Source organism: Netta rufina (genome assembly GCF_964035555.1).
Source record: "Netta rufina genome assembly, chromosome: 23".
Classification (NCBI taxonomy): domain Eukaryota; kingdom Metazoa; phylum Chordata; class Aves; order Anseriformes; family Anatidae; genus Netta; species Netta rufina.
Genome location: NC_140147.1, coordinates 4,037,219 through 4,056,707, shown reverse-complemented (window position 1 = coordinate 4,056,707; position 19,489 = coordinate 4,037,219). Strand labels below are relative to the sequence as shown.

General features: G+C 57.1%; 2 protein-coding genes across 2 annotated transcripts in view; one reads left to right on the top strand and one right to left on the bottom strand.

The window, feature by feature from the left end:
- WASF2 (WASP family member 2) overlaps positions 1-9,963 on the top strand; it is a 32,115-nt gene extending 22,152 nt beyond the window's left edge. The window contains exons 6-9 of the mRNA XM_084300606.1: positions 971-1,101; positions 2,604-2,759; positions 4,466-4,986; positions 5,463-9,963. Coding sequence (XP_084156732.1) covers positions 971-1,101; positions 2,604-2,759; positions 4,466-4,986; positions 5,463-5,620 — 966 coding nt within the window. The 3' untranslated portion in view covers positions 5,621-9,963. The remainder of the gene's footprint in view (positions 1-970; positions 1,102-2,603; positions 2,760-4,465; positions 4,987-5,462) is intronic.
- A 5,873-nt stretch (positions 9,964-15,836) lies between these two features.
- GPR3 (G protein-coupled receptor 3) lies at positions 15,837-16,823 on the bottom strand (the record flags this gene model as incomplete). Its single annotated transcript, XM_084300484.1, has 1 exon — positions 15,837-16,823. The coding sequence occupies one exon, from the start codon at positions 16,821-16,823 to the stop codon at positions 15,837-15,839; it is 987 nt and encodes a 328-aa protein (XP_084156610.1).
- Between the last annotated feature and the right edge of the window lie 2,666 nt (positions 16,824-19,489).

Below are 19,489 nucleotides of genomic sequence, written 5' to 3'. Positions count from 1 at the left end.
TTAAAAAAAGACAACAAAGATATCCTTAATCTGTTTTTCCAAATACCACCTTCTTTGTATGGTTATAATGGCTTAATTTGTAGTCTTCAAACATAGCGCTGGTGCAGTCAGCAGGGGAGAAAGTTGTATCGGTCTTTTTGGTACTTCTGACATGACACGGGGGTCTGTTCAGCATTGAAGTGGTGCAAATCCCACTGCCCCAACATCGTCGTTTCAGGTGCTGTAAAAAATTCTGCTGTGGGAGAGTAAAGATTGGCGAAAATATCCCTTCAGGAGTGCAAAAACAGGCCATAATGTTAAATTAGGGGCAATCAAGAGGCTTAGCAAAACCATCTGAGCTGAAAGCACCAGGTAGAGCTCCTGATTTGATTGCCAGAGGATTTGGACCCCTCTTCCCCAACACCGAAACCCACACCATAAAAGATTCAGTTTGAGCATACTTTATTTAGCTTTTTGAGCAACAGAAGTATTAAATATCCAAACAGATCGTGCTCCTTCTAAATCAAAATAACAAAGGAGGGAGCTGGGGCATGTCAGAACACAGAAAAGGAGCAGTTCTTTGTGGGCAGGCATCCACATTGCACACCCAAAGCGCTTAACGCCAGCAAGGTGCTGGTGAGATTTGGCAGTCTTGATGCAGAGGCCAGAAGCTGAATTGATGAGGGGCAGCTGAGCTTTCCCTCTGCCCTCCAGGTGGTCATGCCAGGGTGTAACAATGGCATCATGTCTGGACTGCGCTAAGGAAACTGGATGCTGTTTTTTTGATGCTGTCTGCGCTCCGTCTCCTTTGTTTGGGAGGTCTTTGGAGCTTTCAGCAATCGGGAAAGTGAATGAAAAATCCTGGCCCTCTTTGAGAATGTATTTTCTTGAAACTGCTGCGTCTCCGTCCTATCCCTTCCTGTTCCCAGTGAGTTTAAAGCAAAAAGAAGGCTTTTGTTTGATCCCTCCTCCCTTTCCTTTCCTCCCGTAGAAAGAGAAAAAGGAGAATCCTAACCGAGGAAATGTGAATCCACGGAAAATTAAAACCCGGAAAGAAGAGTGGGAGAAGCTGAAAATGGGACAAGAATTTGTTGAGATAAAGGACAAACACGGTCCTGCTGGGTAAGCAAGTCTGGGGCTCTCTGCTCAGCTCCCCAGCGAGGGGGAGCAGGCGGGCGTTGTTGATTGTAATGCAGTGCACCCTGCTCTGCAGCTTCTCCAGATCTGCTGCACAGCGTGGATCGATACCGCCACTAATCAGATTCTCCAAAGTAAATCCGTCTGCTGATTTAAAATTTGCTAAATAAATCAGGGAGCTACACGGTTGAACCAAGGTGGCAGGAACAGCTCCAGCAGCAGGTCTGCTCTCAGCTGCCTGCCCTGCAGGCACAGAGGTGTCGAAAGCTGCGGCTCCCCGGCCCGGCGCAGCGCCCTGCCCATCGCACCTAGCCTCTGGGCCTGACGCTGAGGAGCAGGGTGGCATCCTGGTAGTAGTGTGTGATTGCTTTGTTACATTTCACAAATGGCTCTTCACACCCCAAAGTTGAAGCGGGGGCAGTCCCCAGCCAAGTATTTTGAGCTGCAGATCTGTCTTTAGCTCTGCTGGCTTGGGAATTCATTTAACTTTTGACACCAGGCAGGCTGGAAGCAGCCCGCCTTCCCCACAATGCACTTCTCGCCTGCTTGCTCCTTGCAGCTTCCTTTCATATAAGAAAAATCTCTCTTTAAATCACACTCTCCAGCTAAAAATAAAACTTGCTTTTAGTTTAATAGGAGAGCAGGTTTGGTTTCTAGCAGAGGAATCGAGCAGCACAACAGCCCCATTTTCTTGCTCCTCTGTTTTTTTGTGGGCATGCGTCCACGCGTTTGAATTCTGTTGTGGTTTGGAGCCCCCAGGAATTGGGGGGTTTCACCACCCCACCCCACGAGCTCACTGAAACTCGAACGTGAGCCTGGTCTCTTCCTTCAGCAATATTTCAGCTTTGGATGTTTGCTTTTAACGGCATCGCTGTTGGGTGTGCTTTCTGATAATCTATGCTCAAGCTTAATTTGTAATATATTTTAGTACCTCTTAGTTTTTGTCGCTGACGAGAGGCGCTGTAACTTGGAGTCTATCAAGTGCAAGCTGGTCAAAATGCACTCAGAAGTGTTTTTTTTTTTCCCTAGAATCAAATGTTAAGAAAAATATTTGGTTTTTTGTTCAATAAAATATACTCATGTGTTGTTCTGCTGCGTGGCAGCAGTAAATAAACATGAGAGCATCTAGCCAAAGAATTATGCAGAGTAAACTGTACGTGGCTCTTCATGTAGGATGCTCTGAGAAATCGACTTCTTTCTTTTAAATGTTGCTCTAAGGTTTTGTTTTGTGTATCCTGTTGTGGTGGTTGATAAGGTCCCACCTGAAGGCAGGTCCAACTGTGCTGTGAAAAGCCATTCCTGCTAGGAAACCTAATTTCTAAATCTTGCAGGTTGCTCCATCTACGTGGTTAATATCACTGCTGTCTGCTGGTTGAAAGCCACGCAGCTGCGTGGCTGTAACCCTTCCAGGAGGCAAAGCGAGGGGGAAAATGACCTTTAGATGTTACCCTGCACTCCTAAACACGGCGCTTGCCTTGCTCCCTCAGGTACCCCTCTAACATGGTGTATCAGAACGGCAGCATCGGTTCCAACGAAAGCATGGACGTGAACTGCTACCCGCCACCGCCGCAGACTGACTCTATTGTGCCACCACCTCCTTCGTTCCCAGATGACAGCCTGCCTCCACCCCCGGTGGAATTTAGGTAAGCCTACGGGATCCCTTCTGTCACCGAGGAGTAGGAGGTGGTGTAAAAGGATGACATGAGACAGGCTGAGACAGTTCAGCATAACTTCCTAACGGGTGTTGTATGGGAACCAGGATGCTCCTGTCTGGAGGGGAAGCGCAACTGCAGGCAGGGACAGTGGCAGCTCAGCTCTGCAAATCCCAGCTGCCACTGTTGGTCCTGTACAGGAGGGCAGAGTGGGCTTGGGAGAGAACTCGAGCAGACTCGTTTGGCTTTCTGAAAGACTGGGGTCCCACTCAGTGGTCTGGCTCTGCTGCATGCTTTGCTTCAGTCCCTTTTTTCCAGTTCAGTTGTTCCAGACTCGAGCTCCTGATAGAGCTTTGCAGAGAGCAGCTTCTTTCGCTTGTGGTTTTTCTTTCTTGTTGCCATTTGCCCTGTGATTTTTGACAAACGCGTGACGTGGGCACTGAAGATGTAGATGTAGTTAAATTTAAAGGACTCGGAACACGCCAGCCGACTTCTTCCTGGAGACTCCAGTGGAAGTTGAGGGCAGCTGCTTTGTACCAGATGAAATGGTGACTTCCAGTCACCTCTGGAGAGGAGAATTACGGTCCATCGGTGGCTTGAGACACACGGATTGAAACAAGAGAGTAGCTTTTTTTTTTCCTTTAAGGCAGTAACAGTATGTCTGATAGACAGGACTGCGTTAGCTTGTCTCCATCTTATCCAAAGGCAACAGTGCTGCAGAAAAGGCTCTTCTGATGTGTCAAAGAGACCAAGCACTCCACTCTGCAGCATGTTCCTCTAGGGCAGAGCAGAAACGAGCTTTCAGATGAAGCTTAAGCTGCCTTGTGCGGTTGCTTAGATCTCTGCCTAGCCACGGAGATCTTCTCCTATCTGGTTTTGTTTTGGTGGTTTGTTTTTAAAGAATCCTGGGAGCGAGGTTTGATCTGCAGTAGCCTGTCATGGATCAGCGCTGTGCACTGCCAAAAACTGTGACATTTTCATGGCAAACGTACCAAACCTCTCCTGCCTTACAGTGCAACGAGATGTCGGATTAGGGCTTGCTTTACCCGTACACAGGACGTTAACAATATCTTCTGGGTAGAATTGTCTTCTGGTACAGCACAGCCACCATAAGTGGGAACTCGGTGTTTTCTTTAAGAGCACGTTGGGTCTCCACGTCCTCCTCTCCAATCCCCGTGGCGAGCTCTGAGACGCGGTTGCTGCTCTCCAGCTCCGAGCCGTGGAATCCAGTGCAGAGATCTGTTCCTAGCAGGTGTTTGGAGCATATGCTCTGCTGGCACACCCACCAGTCCTTGTGCGATTTATCACGGTAGACATCCCTGCTTGACGTGTCATAAGGCTGACCTCAGCATGGAGGGGCAGTGGCTCGTGGTGCTGCAGGAGCTCCTCAGCCAAGAGGCTGCTCGGAGCTCGGGTGTGACGCCTGGCCCCTGGCAGGGAGGTGAGATGGGACAGATGATGGCGTTCCTGCCAGTCCCCAGAAGCTCTCCTTTGTCCTCGTGGTGTTGGCCAAAAGAAACGCTGCAAGAAAACTAAACCCAAAGAGTGAGGTCTCGTGGAAGCAGCAGTTAAGCCCAGAGGTTAGGTTTTGTCCAGGCTGCAGCAAACACCCAGGATCTGCATTAACACCGAGACTGTGTGGTCTGACCTGGCCGCAGAGCTAACAGCCTCCTGTCTCTCTCCTTCTGTTGTGACAGCTATCCTGTAGACAACCAAAGAGGTTCTGGTTCTGGAGGGACCAAAAGATCCAGCCTGGTCAGCCCGAGTCACCCGCCGCCAGCTCCTCCCATCGGATCCCCCTCCGGGACCAGGCCGGGCTTTGCTCCCCCTCCGGCGCCTCCTCCGCCACCACCGCCGATGGGGATCACGCCCCCGCCGCCCCCTCCCATGGGTTTCCCGTCCCCGGGGACCCCACCACCCCCTTCGCCCCCTTCCTTCCCTCCTCACCCCGAGTTTGCAGCCCCGCCACCACCGCCGCCCCCTCCGGCGGTCGAATATGCCAGCGTGCTCCCACCTCCGCTCCCTCAGCCGGGCAGCGGCAGCGCGCCGCCTCCCCCCCCACCACCACCACCCCCTGGCCCCCCACCGCTGTCTTCCAGTGGCCTGGATGGGCCCCCAGCACCACCTCCACCCTCGGACACCTCCGCCTCCAAGCCCAAATCATCCTTGCCTGCGGTTAGCGATGCCAGGAGCGACCTGCTTTCGGCTATCCGTCAAGGTAGGTTTTCGTTTCCGTGCCCGCTTTCTCCACAGCCTGCGGAAGAACCCTCGGTGTCCTGAGAGGGAATTGGCTCACGAGCAGGGCTGGGACTGTCCTGCACCTTGGGGCTGGTCCCCTGTGGGTCCTCCTGGTGTGCCCACCCCGAAGGCACCCTGCCTGGGTTGTATCCCCCTGCCTGTGCTTTGGAAATGGCCGTGTCGGGACTGGTGCGGTCCGGGTTTGTGGAGCAGAGTGCGTGGCAGCGGTGTGACCCTGCAGAGGAGCTCAGAAACCATTCCCTTGCCATTCCACCTGCCCACCCAGCCTGTCTTGGCTGTCATTCACTATCAGTGTTATTCTACAGCGTGTCCAATGCTCGCTGGCACAGCACAGGCTGTCTTGCTCAGAGGACTGCGTCGCAGGATGGCTGCCTGGGAGACTGCAGTGTGACCAAAGCCTTTTTTTGATCCCCTCCGTTGCCTTCTTCCCAACAGGCTTCCAGCTCCGCAAGGTGGAAGAGCAGCGGGAGCAGGAGAAGCGGGACGTTGTGGGCAATGACGTGGCCACCATCCTGTCGCGCCGCATCGCTGTGGAGTACAGCGACTCCGAGGACGACTCTTCGGAGTTCGATGAGGACGAGTGGTCGGATTAACCGCGGTCCTGCCCCCTCTGCTCCTTTCCTTCCTCGGGTTAACAACTTCCTAAAGAACCGGGTGGCCAAACCCGCCACCGTTTCCTTTTTCATCCCGTAACCAAAGATGTGCCAAGGGTTTTCAGACAACCACCAGCATGTCTCCCCTCTCCCTCCCCCTCCAGCTTTGGCAGGACTCTGTGCTCTTTGGGAAGCCTTTCCGAAAGGTCTCCTCGTGGACAGTGAGGATGGCGGCGCTGGGATTTAGCTGGAGGGAGCGTAACGGTTGCTTATTTAAGAGAGAGCTAAACCTCCAGATTCTCGATGCCACCAGGCAGAGCACATAAAACCCCTCCATCCTGAGGGATTTTTAAAGTAAAGATGGATGATCCTGTTGTGGCCACGCGGCCTTTCAGATGAAGGACATTTTCAGCTAGTTTTCTCATTGCAACAGCAGACAGTTGATCTAATGGCTCTTCCTTTCCAGTGAATACTGGTAGTGCTGCAAGAAAATGGGCTTTAAATGTCTGTTCTCTGCTGCATCCCGCTGTCAAATAATCAGTTTTTGGCAATAGTGCACAATTCTTTCCCCTCTGACCCCCCTCAGTATTTCCAGACTTCCCCCCCCCCCGTGGGTGCGCTTCCTGGCTCTAGGGCTGCGGAGCGCATTGGGTGCAATGTGAGGAGGGGCTTGCTGGTTTTTTAAAAGCTGCCTTTACCTTCCTTAAATCTCCTGGGCTGCTTTGCCGAGCCTGCCAGCGGAGGCTTTGCACAGAGGGATGCAAAGCCCAGGCAGAAGGGTTGCTTGGCTTCCTGCTCCGGGGGGAGCAGAGCCGCTGCCCCACTGAGCAGTATCTGAGCGGTGGCAGCTCCGCGTTGCTGACCTCTCTTAAGAAAAAAAAAAGAAGTGCCTAGAGCAGGGAGGTGGTGGGGGGAAGGTTCTCTGACCGCCAGGCACTTTGGCCTGTTCAGGGCAATGCTGCAGCCCGTTGGAAGAGGTGCTTTTCTGGTGCAGTGACCATGCATTTAAACAGGGACTTGAGTAGCAGAAAATGCTGGTGTTCCCCTTGCTTCCTCTTCCCTTCCACCGAAGGAAGGGAGTTTGTGTGCCTAAAAACATCCCGGGTGTGAACCTGAGTTGCCCGTTGGTTACATCACACCTACCCTACGTATTTTTCCCCGCGTTTTGTTATTATAGTTAATTTTAAGAAAATGTTTCTTCTCCTGGCTAACCCTACAGATTCCCTGGCTGCTCACTACAGATACCGTACTGGCAGGGGGAGAGAACGGAGAACTTGAACTTGCTGACCTAGGTGTTACTGCTGTTTTATATTGCCTAGAATATATGCATATCTTGGAAATCCAGAAACCAGCCCCCCCAATGCTGCAGATGTGCTTTTTCTATGTTCATTTGGATGTGACTGTCTGCAAGGGGTTCCAAAGCCCTTCGGAGGTCCTGGGCCCAGCTGTTGTGGGGTTGGGACCAGCAGCACATCCCATTAAGACCAAATCTCCGACCTCTGTGCCTTTCTTAACTGTCAGGTATTTTGCCAACCTGTGCCTGTTTGCTCTTCTCCAGCTTGCCTCATTTAATGATGTTGCTGATACCCGGAATGCCAGGCCCAGCCCGAGGCTGCTATGTTGCTGAAAATCCTTCTTGGGCTTTGATTGATGATTTCAGCTCGTGCCACTGAGCCCTTACCGATTTCTCGCGTGTGTTTGTGCGTTTTTTTAATCTTTGACAGAGCAGATGAGGGCCTGGAGGATGGGTTTTATCCAGGGCGTGGGTCGAGCTGAGATCCAGCGCGACCCTGAGCACGGTCAGGAGAGATTTACGGGACCTCTGCGCCGCTCCGTTTTGTCAGCCAGTCAGCTGCAGAGCAGGATGCAAAGGGCACAGCCAGCGAGGCATCCCGGCGGGCTGGGAACATCTGAGCAGTGCTAGTTCCAGGTTCTGGAAGAGGGAACAAACCCCTCGAGTGCCAGTGAGCCGTTGTGCAGTGGAGGGACTTGGAAATGCAAACTGATTATTGCTGCAAGCTGGGGAAGGGGGGCTGGAGGAGAAGCGCTGCCGCTGTTTTTCTGCTCTTTTCTCTGAGCATCCTCCTCTGGCTTCTCTTGGAGACAGGTTCCTGGGGAAAACGGACCTTTAAGCTAACCCAGGCTGACAGCGTTATCACACAGGGAAGCGAGGAGCTCACAAATGCCAAACCCGGGTTAATTTTAAATTGCCTTAAGTAGACTCAGCCCCCGTCGGGCAAGGGGAGCGAGTCTTTCTGTCGCGTGAAATGCAGGGCAGTGCCATATTCCGTGCGACCCAGCTGGACGGGCTGGCAGGGCCGTGCCTCGGGGCGTTGTGGACAGGCTTGCCCCACGCTGCCTGTTGCACAAGGCTGCTGTGTGGGTGGGTGATCGGCACGGCCGCGGGTGGAGCCCGCTCCTCCGACTGCCTCGCCTGCTTGCGGAGCCCTCCTGGCAGCGGGAGGGACGCTGCTTTGTCCGTGCAAGCCTGCTGTAACCGCGGCTGCTTGCAAACCTGCATCCCAAGGTGAGAAGCAAAACGGTTGAGATCCTAAGCAGAGGGAGTGTGGGCGAGCGGGAGGGCTCCTTTGTTTTGTTTGAAGGCTTTGACCATGAAAAGCTCCGGCACGGCGAGCCCTGAGAAACAACTGGTGTAAAGTGACCGTCTGAGAGTATCATTGCAAAATTGCAGAGCGCTGGGCCACCAAGCAAGCTTAATATTTCTTAAACCAGTAGGGGAGGAGGAGAGGTGCCAAAAACAACCTTTGCAAGGCAGAGCAGCTGCGCTGTACTGCAGGGCTGCTGCCCCACATAGACCAAGGGCCTGCGCTCGACTCCCCTGCCATTTTTGCTGCTCATCGCTTAGCCCTTCCTTTCTTTCCGCATCAGGCTGGCGTAGACAGAGAGCCTCGAGCATTTCACAAAGCCAAAAAGCGAGAGCTGGCACACCCGATCCTCCCCTCTCTGCCTGCTGGGGGGGGGGAATATGAAGCCCCCATCTTCCCATTTCAGCCCGACTCGTGTCCGCGGGGAGCCGCCGAGCCGGCGCAGCCATTTCGCCCAGCCGGGAGCCCTTTGCTGCGGGCGTGCACGTCGAGTTGGGGCAGGCCACAGCCTCCTCTCCTCCCCGGCGCCTCGCTGCTGGTTAAACATTCTCCCGGTGTCCTCGCCCGCAGTGCTTGGCTGCCGGCAGCCTCTCCCCCGCCACCCCTCCTTCGTGCTCGCAGGGAAAGCCTCGTCCCGGCTCCCCGGGCTCAGCCCGGAGCCTCATCTGCAGTCGGTGACCTTCACCGCTTTCTCCTCTCCTTATCAGACCCAAAGCACCAGACCAGATCGAGGGAAGGGGCTCCTGGAGGTCCCAGATGGCCGAGAAGCTGTGCAGAGTGTCATTTCAGGGAAAGGATATTTTCAGTCTGTGAACTTATTTAACGTGCCTCTCCTGGAAGCGCCTGCCCTTGGCGTGCTCGGAGGGGAGCCCACACGGGGCAGGTGCTGCAGCTCTGGGTCAGGTTTCCTTGCTGTTGGATTTTGGGGGTGCTTTTTTTTTTTTTTTTTTTCCTCTCTTTCGGTTTTAAACAAAGCCTTGAAGTGGGAAGTGGATCGAATGGTTTTTATTACTGTATTAACGTTCATTTTAATTCATTTCAGAAACTAACTCATTTCTCTTCCTGATTAGAATGTCTTAGAATTAGGCGAGCTGTAACCCTCCCGAAGTGCCTTATTTTCCTATATATGATATAAATATATTTATAAGAGTAATTATTCCACTTGTATTGTAGGGGTTTCTTGCTGAGCAGAGGATGGGGTGGGAGGAGGGACGGGGGCCGTGCCCTGAAAGCCCCCGGCCACGCCAGGAGGGTGTAGGACGGATACTCAGGGCGCAGGGCGTTACTCGCTTCAGACCAAAGGAGCTTCGGCGGCGAAACTCCGTTTAAAAACACAACAAAAAACCACCTCACGAGCAAAATCCTGTAGACTCGTTTGCTTCGGGTTTATTTTCACCCCTGCAAAGCAAAAGCTGGCGGCCAGGCCCTGCTGCCTGGGGTGCTGAGCCGCTGCCGGGGGGAGCGGAGCCGGGTCCGTACCTGCGCAGCCGGGCGCAGACTCGCTGCCTCCTGCTCTCCCGTGTCACGTCTGCCTGTACTTTTCTCTGTCGGTTGCCGTGTAAGCCAGGCTTTCCTGCTGCTTTTTTTTTTTTTTTTTTTTTTTTTTTTTTTTTTTTTATAATCGGCTCAGTAACCCCCGGATGAAGATCCCAATTGCAATTTATTTTTTTTTGTAATGTACATGTAAAAAAAAAAAAACAAAAAACACAAAGCAAAAAAAGCCAGTTGTGATCCTTTTTTAAAACTGTAAACTTGATAAAAACCTTTCTATCCACTCGGTGCCTCCGTCTGTTACTGTGGGGGTGTGTGGGGAGCTGTGGGTGCTTCCTTAGCACGGGGAAAGGGGCTGGTCCTGGGTGCTGGGGCTGCTGCTGCTTGCCTGGCTCTTAATTTCTCCTGCCTGGGAGCGCGGTGGGGTGCCGGGCCACGTGAGTGCCCTGCAGGGCATCTCCCGGGACTGCTGGGCTGGAATTTGAGGAGCCTGGAGCGCTCAGCATTTCATCGAGGGCACCCAGGCTGCCGAAGGACACCGGGGCCAAGCTGCCTCCCCGAGGCCATCCCCGCAGAAATCCCCTCGAAATGCAGCCGGGACACGTTGGGGGGCACCGGGTGGGGGGAAAGAGCTGGCTCTGGGCAGCAGCAGCACCCAGAAAAAAAGCCCGGAGGAGCTGCCAGCCTCGGCGTGCTCCCTGCTGCACAAAATGAGCCCCTGCTCCTGCTTGTGGAGAGCAGAGCTGCTGCGGCTGGGCTGGCAAGGGGCTGCCGCTGATTTTTTGCCTCCATTTCAGCAGCTCAAGGTCCCTGCTGCCATTAATCTCCCCAGCCAGAGCCGCGCTGGCTCGCAGCCCCGCTCTCAGGTGCGTTTTGTGGGCTCGGGGCGTGCCTGATTTTGGGGTGTGGGTCTTGCTGGTCGGGGGGGGCACAAGAAAAGGATCCAGCCCTGCCTTCACCGCGGGCTGCGCCGTGCCAAATCCCCTTGGCTTCCAGGAGCCACCCGTGTGCTCGCGCTGCAGCGCTGCGCCTCTCCTGGCTGACAATAGTCCCTGGCTGCAAAACCTCATTAGATTAATTGGCCTTGCCAGCTTCTGAACAAGCAAGCCCTTTACTCGTGCTGGGGCGCCGAGGGCAGGGGAAGGAGGCATCTCCTGGGCCTCGTGCTGCGTGTCCCGGCTGTTGGCTCCATCTCGTGTCCGGGAGGAGCAGCCTGGGGACCCCGGCTCCTTTTTCCGTGCGCGTTTGGCTGCAGCCGGGGCCGCCTCGCTGCCTTTTGCTTTTCGGGGCCGCGTGCCAGCGCACCAAAGCACGCAGCCCCGTGCTTTTTGGGGGGTGCCAGCCCTCGCAAAAGTCATCTCCGCCTGCGTGCCGGGGGCGGTGGGAGCGCCGAGCTTTGTGCTGCTCCTCTGCAGGTACCTGGGGAGAGCTCCTGAAGATCGAGGAGCCTCCCATCGGCTGCAGCTCCCAGCCCGGGCTTTAGCTCGGCGCGGGGAGGAGAAGCCCAGCAGCGAGATTAATTGCGTGCTGGTGCTCTCGGAGCCCGAGCCCTTTCCGTGAGCAGCAGTTTCCTATGGCGGAGCTGCTCGCAGCTGGGGAGAGTCTCTCGGGCTCTGCTGTGCCTTGGCACTCCGGCCCTGGCCGGGGCGTTTGATGTGTTTGTGTCTCTGTCTGCCACGCAGCTCGGCACCGGCTCACAGCTGGCCGGGCTCCGGCTTCACAGGAGCCCCCCGTCTCCCAAGACCTATTTAATTTTCTCCTTCAAGGTGGTGTTAGCAACACCCAGAAGATGCTGCCGGCTGCCTTGGACGAGTGGGCTGTGTGTCCTTTCCACCACTGACGTCAGCTTCTCTCCCTTAATTCCCCCTCTGGGACCGAAGCGAGTGCAGGCGCTGCCAGCTCCGATCAGCGTTAACAGCCTGCTCTCCCCGCGTGTGGCAGCGCGCTGCCGTGCCAATGTCACCCCCGACTCGCGCTGCCTCCCTCCGCCAAGCAGCCCTGGGTGGTGGGAGAGCACTCCCCTCGGCCAAGTCCCCGGGAAGGGCCCGCTGCCAGCAGAGAGTCCCCGCTCCTCGCACGTAGGTGTGCTGAGATGGCAGCTCAGCCCCTGTAGAAATGGCTGACTCCTTTCTCTCTCTTTCTGCCTCCTTTTTTTTTTTTTTTTTTTCCTTCCAATTTTTTATATTTTTTTAATTTTTTTTTTTTTCTCCTCTGCCTTTGCTGTTGCCTACGCGGTTGTGTGGGGAAGGCAATCGGCTCCCGTGCTGCGGATGGCTTTATCTGTAACTCTTCCATCTGCTCACAGCAGCTCGCAAATAACCACGGGGTGCCAGAGGAATTATGTATTTGGAGCTCAAGTTTCTGCAGGCTGGCAGGGCAGCGGCTCTGCGCCGGGCTCATCCGCTCCCACAAAGGCCAGCGCCTGCGTGCGGAGGGCTTAAAGCAGCCGGCGCGGGGCTGGGGCTGCGGCCAGGGCCAAATCCTGCTCCCCAGCGCCAAATTACGCTCCCCGTCACCATCCCCAGCCCGGGGCGACTGAGACAAAGCCGCAGCCTCGAGCCAGCGAGGGAGCCCCGCTCGCTGCTCCCGGCACCCCGCGGCACCGCCAGGCAGCCCGGGGCTCGCGGGGCGATGCCGCCTCCGGCATCCGCGGCTGCTGCAGGGAGGAACGGGAGGCTGCGGGGCAGAAAGCAGGGCTGCCCCTAAACGGGAGGCTGCGGGGTGCGAGGCGGAAAGCAGGGTTCCCATAAGGGAGAGGCTGCGAGGGAGAAATCAGGGGTTCCCATGAGGGAGAGGCTGCTGGATATGAGACAGAAAGCAGGGTTCCCATAAAGGAGAAGCTGCTGGGTGCGAGGCAGAAAGCAGGGCTTCCCATAAACGAGTGGCTGCGAGGCAGAAATCAGGGGTTCCCATAAGGGAGAGGCTGCTGGATACGAGGCAGAAAGCAGGCTTCCCATAAACGAGAGGCTGCGAGGCAGAAATCAGGGGTTTCCATCCATTTTGGGGGCTTTTTTTGTGTACGGTTTCCCACCCCAAGCAGCGCTCTCAGCTGGGCGAAGGCGTCCTCCCCCTGGGAAGCAGCCGATGCCTCCTGGGGCCAAGGCTCTGGTGGTGACCAGGACCGAGGCGCTGCAGCCCCTGCCCCCTGCAGCCCCTGCTCCTTCACCCCCTGCTCCTGCAGCCCCTTTCTCCTCCATCCCCTGCCCCCTGCCCCCTGCCGCCCTCGGCATTTGGCGAGGCGCTTACAGCGGGGCCGCGTCGTGTTCATTTCCTGCCTGCTCCCGCTTCCAAGGAAACAAAATCCCCCAAGCCAGGGCTGAGGTTTCTCATTTTAAATGGAACCCAGGCCAATAACCGGAGCTGCTCGGCCCCCTTTATGGCCTGCAGGTCCCAGCTTGGGGGGCCGGGGGCCGTGCTCCCCCCCCCAGCTGCAGTACGGGCAGCGCTCGGCTCGGTCAGTTGGGTTTTGGGGTGCTGGGGGGGTTTGGGGTAGCAGCAGCCTCCCTCCCAGCTGGTTACTGGGAGCACTGGTGCCCGCTGCCCTTGCTCCCAGCAAAGGCCACGAGCTTGGAGCCACCACCGAGCCTCACTGCTCCCCACAGGCTGGGACTGGGGGGGCAAAACCCACAGCCCCACAGCACCCCGGAGCCTTTGCTCCATGGCACGGGCAGGGTTTGGGGGCGAGGGGCTGCCCCGTGGCACAGGGGTGGCTGCGCAGCACTCGGGTGCCTCCTATAAATTGGACTCTATTTTTATAATTCCTTTTTGTGTCTTTTTCCACCAAAAAAAGCGTGGCACAGGCTCTGTGCTGCCAGCTCCGTCCCCCGACGTCCTGGAGCACCCAGGGGTGGCTCTGGGTCTGCTCGGGTGCACACTGGGGGAGCGAAAAACCCCAACCCAGACCCCGGCTTCCCCCCTTCCCACCCTCACCCCCGGCTCTCCCCATCCTACAGCAGGAGGAACTCGGCTGTAGGGACGAGCCCCAGCACCCGATTCCCACCCGGGGGGGGGACCGAGGCCACTTCTCGCCGCTTGCATCCCAATGGGACGATGCAGGTGGGATTTGGGGATTTGGGGATTTGGGGATTTGGGGATCTGTCCCAGGGGAGGTGATGGGAGGGACCTGCAGGGCTCCCCGCCGCGGGGAGGTGGCTGTGAGGACATCAGCAGGGCGAGCACGAGGCAGAGAAGAGCCGGGTGAGCTGCCGGGGGACGGTGACACGGGAAGAAATGGGGAGAAAGCGCCCGTGAGTCAGCGCGGCTGGGAACTGCGTGGTCCTTCACCACCAGGGGAGGTGGGGTTGGGAAAAATCCCCCAAAAACAAGGTACAGAGGAGTCTGTGGCCCACCCCAAGTGCACCCTGGGCATCTTCAACACCTGAGCTTTGATCCTTGCCCCAAGGCTTAACCTCAGGGGGGGCAAGGGGAGCCCCAAATTCCCCAGCCCCAGCCTGGCTGTCACCCCCCAGCACCCCACATCCCACCCATTTGGGGGTGCTCAGGGAAACCTGCAGCTCCCCGGGACGGTGCTGGGCGGTGAGGGCAAAGGGCACAAGGTGCAGAGCCCCGTTCCTGGGGGGGGGGGGCGAGCTGCCCTAATTAACACCACGGTGATTAACCCTTACCAGCACCACCGCTGGGCACCCCGAGTTGTGTTCCAGTGCCCAAGCTGGGGGGGTCATCAGCCCTCGCTCTGTTTGGGGCATTATTTCTGCCCTGGGGGGGGCTGCACGGCCGTGCCCCCCCTGCCCTCACCCTGGAGCTGCTTCGAGGCCAGGGACCTGGGTGCTGCCCCCCCCCGGGGCAGGGATCCCACTATCAGGATGTTTTGGGGGGGGGGGGGGGGCTGTCACTTGGGATTTCTTAATGGGGGCTCAGGGGACAAAGGGAGAAGGCCCTGCCTGGGCACGGGGGGGCACCAGCTCACCCCCCCCCGCTGACACCACACAGCCGCACGTCACCGTATCACAAATTATACTTTTATTTCCCCCCCCCCCAGTGGTTGTAAACAAGAACCAGCCCCGTGCCCTGTGCAACACCGCAGCGAGGATTCCCCCCTCGCATCCATCCCCCCCCCCACCCCAAAAAAATGTGCAAATCCCATCCCAGTGCAAAGAAACGCTTTGGTGAGCGGCTGGGGGGGGGGGGGGCAACCGGCAGCAGGGCGATGGGGGGGCTCCGAGGGGACACCCCGAGGCTGCTGGGGGGGGGGGAACCGAGCCCCTGTGCGCCCCCCCCCCCCCGCCCAAAGCCAGCGAGCACTAGAGGGCAGCAAGCCCCAGCGCTGCGCCTGGCCGGGAGGGAGGAATTACCCAAAAAATAAATAATTTACCCCAAAAAAATAAATAGATGCGCGGACAGCTGGGAGAAGGGGGTGGCTCCGGGTCCCTCCTTCTCTGGCAAGCGATTTCCCACACGTACATTCCACCCCCCCCACCCCCCCCAATTAATGTAAAAAATATATTTTAACTATCTGAGGTAAATAACGCTGTAAAAAGGCAAAGGGGGGGGGGGGACGGTTCTGGTGTCGCCCCCTCCTTAAAAAAATAACGCGTCGTAAATAGTTCTAAAGAAAATATGAGGATCTGCCCCCGTCTCTCTCTCGCGCGCACACAGAAATATAGATTATATTATGGATAAAAAATACGCTTTTTGTTTGTTTTTTTTCTTCTGTAAATTCAAAAAGTGGAAAAATTGAGGGCGGGGAGGTGGGGGGGGGTTGTGCACAGAAGGGGAGAGCCGGGACGAGCTGCAGCAGCGCGTCCCCGGCGGGGAGGAGCGAGATGAAAAAGGGGGAAAAAATAAAAATAAAAATAAAAAAATAAAAAAAATAAAAATAAGAATAAGAATAAAAATTAAAAATAAAAAAAATAAAAAAAAATAAAAAATAAAAAAATAAGAATAAGAATAAAAATAAAAATTTAAAAAAATAAAAAAGAATAAGAATAAGAATAAGAATAAGAATAAGAATAAGAATAAGAATAAGAATAAGAATAAGAATAAGAATAAGAATAAGAATAAGAATAAAAATAAAAATAAATAAAAATAAAAATAAAAATAAAAATAAAAATAAAAATAAAAATAAAAATAAATCAAAGACCCCAACCACAACCAGGGCGTCAGACGTCGCTGGGCGACCTGGAGCGGAAAGGCATGGTGGGGGAGACGCACCCGCAGCACACGGCCCACAGCACCTTCTGGATCTCCTGGTTCCTGAAGGCGTAGATGAGGGGGTTGAGCATGGAGTTGTAGGTGGCGGGGAGCAGCGTGACGTAGGTGTAGAGGGCCGGGTAGCTGTAGTCCCCCAGCAGGCAGTAGACGGCGAAGGGCAGCCAGCAGGACGCGAAGGTGCCCAGGATGACGGCCAGGGTGGCGATGCCTTTGCGCGTGGTGACGTAGTGGGAGCTGGCCAGGAAATGTCTCTGCACGGCGATCTGCTGGGCGTGCCGGCACACGATCCTGCAGATCTGCACGTAGAGCTGGAGCATCACGGCGAAGACCATGAAGAAGGAGACGGAGAGGATGATGAGGTGGTTCTTGGTCAGGGGCTTGACCACGCTGCACGCCGAGGGCTCCTTCAGGCAGTTCCAGCCCATGACGGGCAGCAGCCCGTAGCAGACGGAGGCTCCCCAGGTCAGCACCAGCATGATGTAAGTCCTGGTGACCGTCCTCTCCGAGTAGTAGGTCAGGGCGTTGTAGAGGGACAGGTAGCGGTCGATGGTGATGGCCAGCAGGCTGCTGACGCTGGCCGTGAAGGAGGTGACCAGCAGCCCCACCGTCAGCAGGCTGACCGCCTCCGACGGGACGAAGTAGACGAAGGCGAAATGCAGGATGAGCCCCAGGCCGGCCAGGAGGTCAGCCGTGGCCAAGCTGCCGATGAGGAGGAACATGGGAGCCCGGAAAGCCGGCGTGTAGAAAATCACCACCACCACCACGGCGTTCTCGCAGGAGATGATGGTGCCGGAGACGCAGAGCACCACGTCCCAGGGGTTCAAGGCCAGCGGCTGCACCACCGATTCCAGGTCCAAGGAGCCGCCGCTCCCGTTTCTGGCCTCGAACCAGCCCCGCTGGCCCACGCTGGAGTTGTGAGGCCCGTCCTCCATCATGCTGCCGGAGGCCGACCTGCCAGAGCCCAAAACCAGGGGACCCCATCAGCACCCCGTGCGTCCCCGTGCCACCCAGCCCTGCGCACCCGTGTCCCATCCCCGGGGGCTTCCCCCAAAAAAAGTTGTCCCCATGATCCGGGCAGAGCGGGATGGAGCAGGGCACTTGGGTCACCGTTGGCCCGAAGAGGGCATTTGTCCAGAGGAGCTTTGCTTTGGCTCTGCTTTTTCTTCTTTTTTTTCAGGGAAAAATAAATAATTTTTGCATTGATAAAGGAAGGAGGAAAATTAAATAAATAAAAGCGAAAGGCTCAGCCCGCTCGCTCCTGCCTGCATTAGCTGCCCGGGGGGGTTGTGCATCACACAATTTGGGTGGGTGAATGCTCGGAGTGGGTCCGGCCTCGCTGTCCTGCCCCCCCTGCTCATGTCCCCCCCACCCTTAAAAAAAGAAGGAAGGGGGGATGTTATGGGGATGAGCAGCAGCAGGTGAAAGAGGCGGCCCCACCACCCTGGGGTCCAGCCCACCCCCTACAGCATCCCAGCGGGGGGGTCCCCTGCCGGGGGGGGGCTGGCAGGGATGCTCTGGGAGGGCAGCACAGCCCCGGGGCGGGGGGGGGCACACAGAGGGGGCTCACACCCCTTCCTTGGTACCCCCAAGATCCCTTGTATCCCCCCCAAAAAAAATAAAAAAAAATCCACGGTACCTGCCCAGAAAAATCCCGGTGCCTCCCCCAAAATTCTCGGTGCCCTCCCCCCAAAAAAAAATAAAATTCCGGGTGCCCCCCTCCCTCCCCAAAAGCGCTCACCTGCCGGGATGCTCGGCCACAGCCCGGGCTGGGGGCCCGCTGCCATGGGCGCCGCCGAGTTATAGCGACCGAACCCCTCCGGGGGGGTGGGGGGGTGACTCACCGCCGTCCCCCCCCCCCCCCCCCCCCAAAGCAGCCCCGCTCCCCCCGCTGTGACGTCAATAGCGCGCCGGAGCCAATCAGCGCCCCGCAAAGCAGCGCGGGCGCGCGCGCGCCGCATAGTAATCGCAGCGGGGCTGGAGCTGCCCATTCATAAAAACAGCCCCCCCCCTACACACGCACACCCCCAGCCCGGCCCACGCCCGCCTCCCCTTTATCCCCCCCCCACCTCAAACCTACACCAAAGGCCCCCCCCTACAGCTCGGGTTCCCCCCGCCACGTCCTTGCGAAGCCCTTGTAGGGCCGTGATGCAGAGCCCTGCAACCCCCCCCCCCAAAAAAAAAATCCCCTCCCCACTATTGCAGAGGTGTGGGGGCTTTCCTGGGGGAGGGGGGGCGTGGGGGCGGCCGTGGGAGGCTCCGCTCGGGGAAAGGATGTGGGGGTGGCCGCGGGGGTGTAAGGAGGTGTCCTCCCCCACCCTGCGTGGCTGGGGGTGCTTGGCCCTCCCCGCTCCGGGGCCGGGGCGCTCCGTCTGGCTTTCCCACGCGGGAATAATTAGCCCTGAATAATTAATTCATCGCCGGGAGAGCCGGGAAGGGCTGGCCCGGCGCGGGGTTGCGGGAAGGGCGGCTGGCAGTGAGGAGGAGGAGGAGGAGGAAGAGGAGGAAGAGGAGGAGGAGATGCACCCCCGGGACCCTTCCAGGACCCCCCATGAGTGGGGTTGCCCCCACGGGGGGGCCCGGGCGAGACCTTACAGGGGCACGGGGCGGGGGGGGGGGACTCAGTGCACCGGGATCCGCTGCAAGCATCCCATCGGAGCGCAGCGCCCCGGGGGGGGTGGGGTGGGGGGGAGACCCCGACGGTCAGGGGGAGATGGGGGGGCTCAGCCTGGCGGGTGCTGAACCCCGGGGGGGGGTTGTTGGGCCCCCCCGGTGCCGCGACCCCAGAGGGGTCCCACCGCCACCACATCTGGCGTGTGCAGTGTACATATGGCACATGCAGTGTGTGGTGGTGTGGGATGTGCAGTGTGTGTGCAGTGTGTGTGCAGTGCATGCAGTGCGTGCAGTGTGCATGCAGTGTGCAGTGTGTGTGTGTGCAGTGTGTGCAGTGTGTGTGCGCAGTGTGTGCCTGCAGTGTGTGCAGTGTGCATGCAATGTGCAGTGTGTGTGCAGCGTGTATGTGCAGTGTGTGTGTGCAGTGCATGCAGTGCGCGTGTGGTGTGCAGTGTGTGTGCAGTGCTTGCAGTGCATGTGTGCAGTGCGTGCCCACAGTGTGTGCAGTGCGTGCCTGCAGTGTGTGTGCAGTGTGTGTGTGTGCAGTGTGTACGCAGCGTATGCACGGTGTGCAACGTGTAGGGGGTGTGTGCTGTGCGTAGGGTGTGCAGCGTGCAGTGTGCACACAGCATGCAGTGAGTGCAGCGTCTGGGGTGTGCAGTGTTTGCTCAACATGCAGTGTGCACACAGACAGATGTGCAAGCAGGGTGCGCAGGGTGCAGTGTGTGAGCAGTGTGCGGGCAGTGTCTGCACCACGTGCAGTGTGTGTGCAGTGCATGGCGTGTGTGTGCACAGTGTACATGCAACGTGTACGGTGTGTGTGCAGTGTGAGCAGTGTGAGAAGCGTGTGCAGTGTGAGCAGTGTGAGCAGTGCATGCAATGAGAGCAGTGTGAGCAGTACATGCAGTGTGAACAGCACATGTAGTGCGAGCAGTGCAAGCAGTCCATGCAGTGCGAGCAGTGCGAGCAGCACAACCTGCAGCCCTGCGGG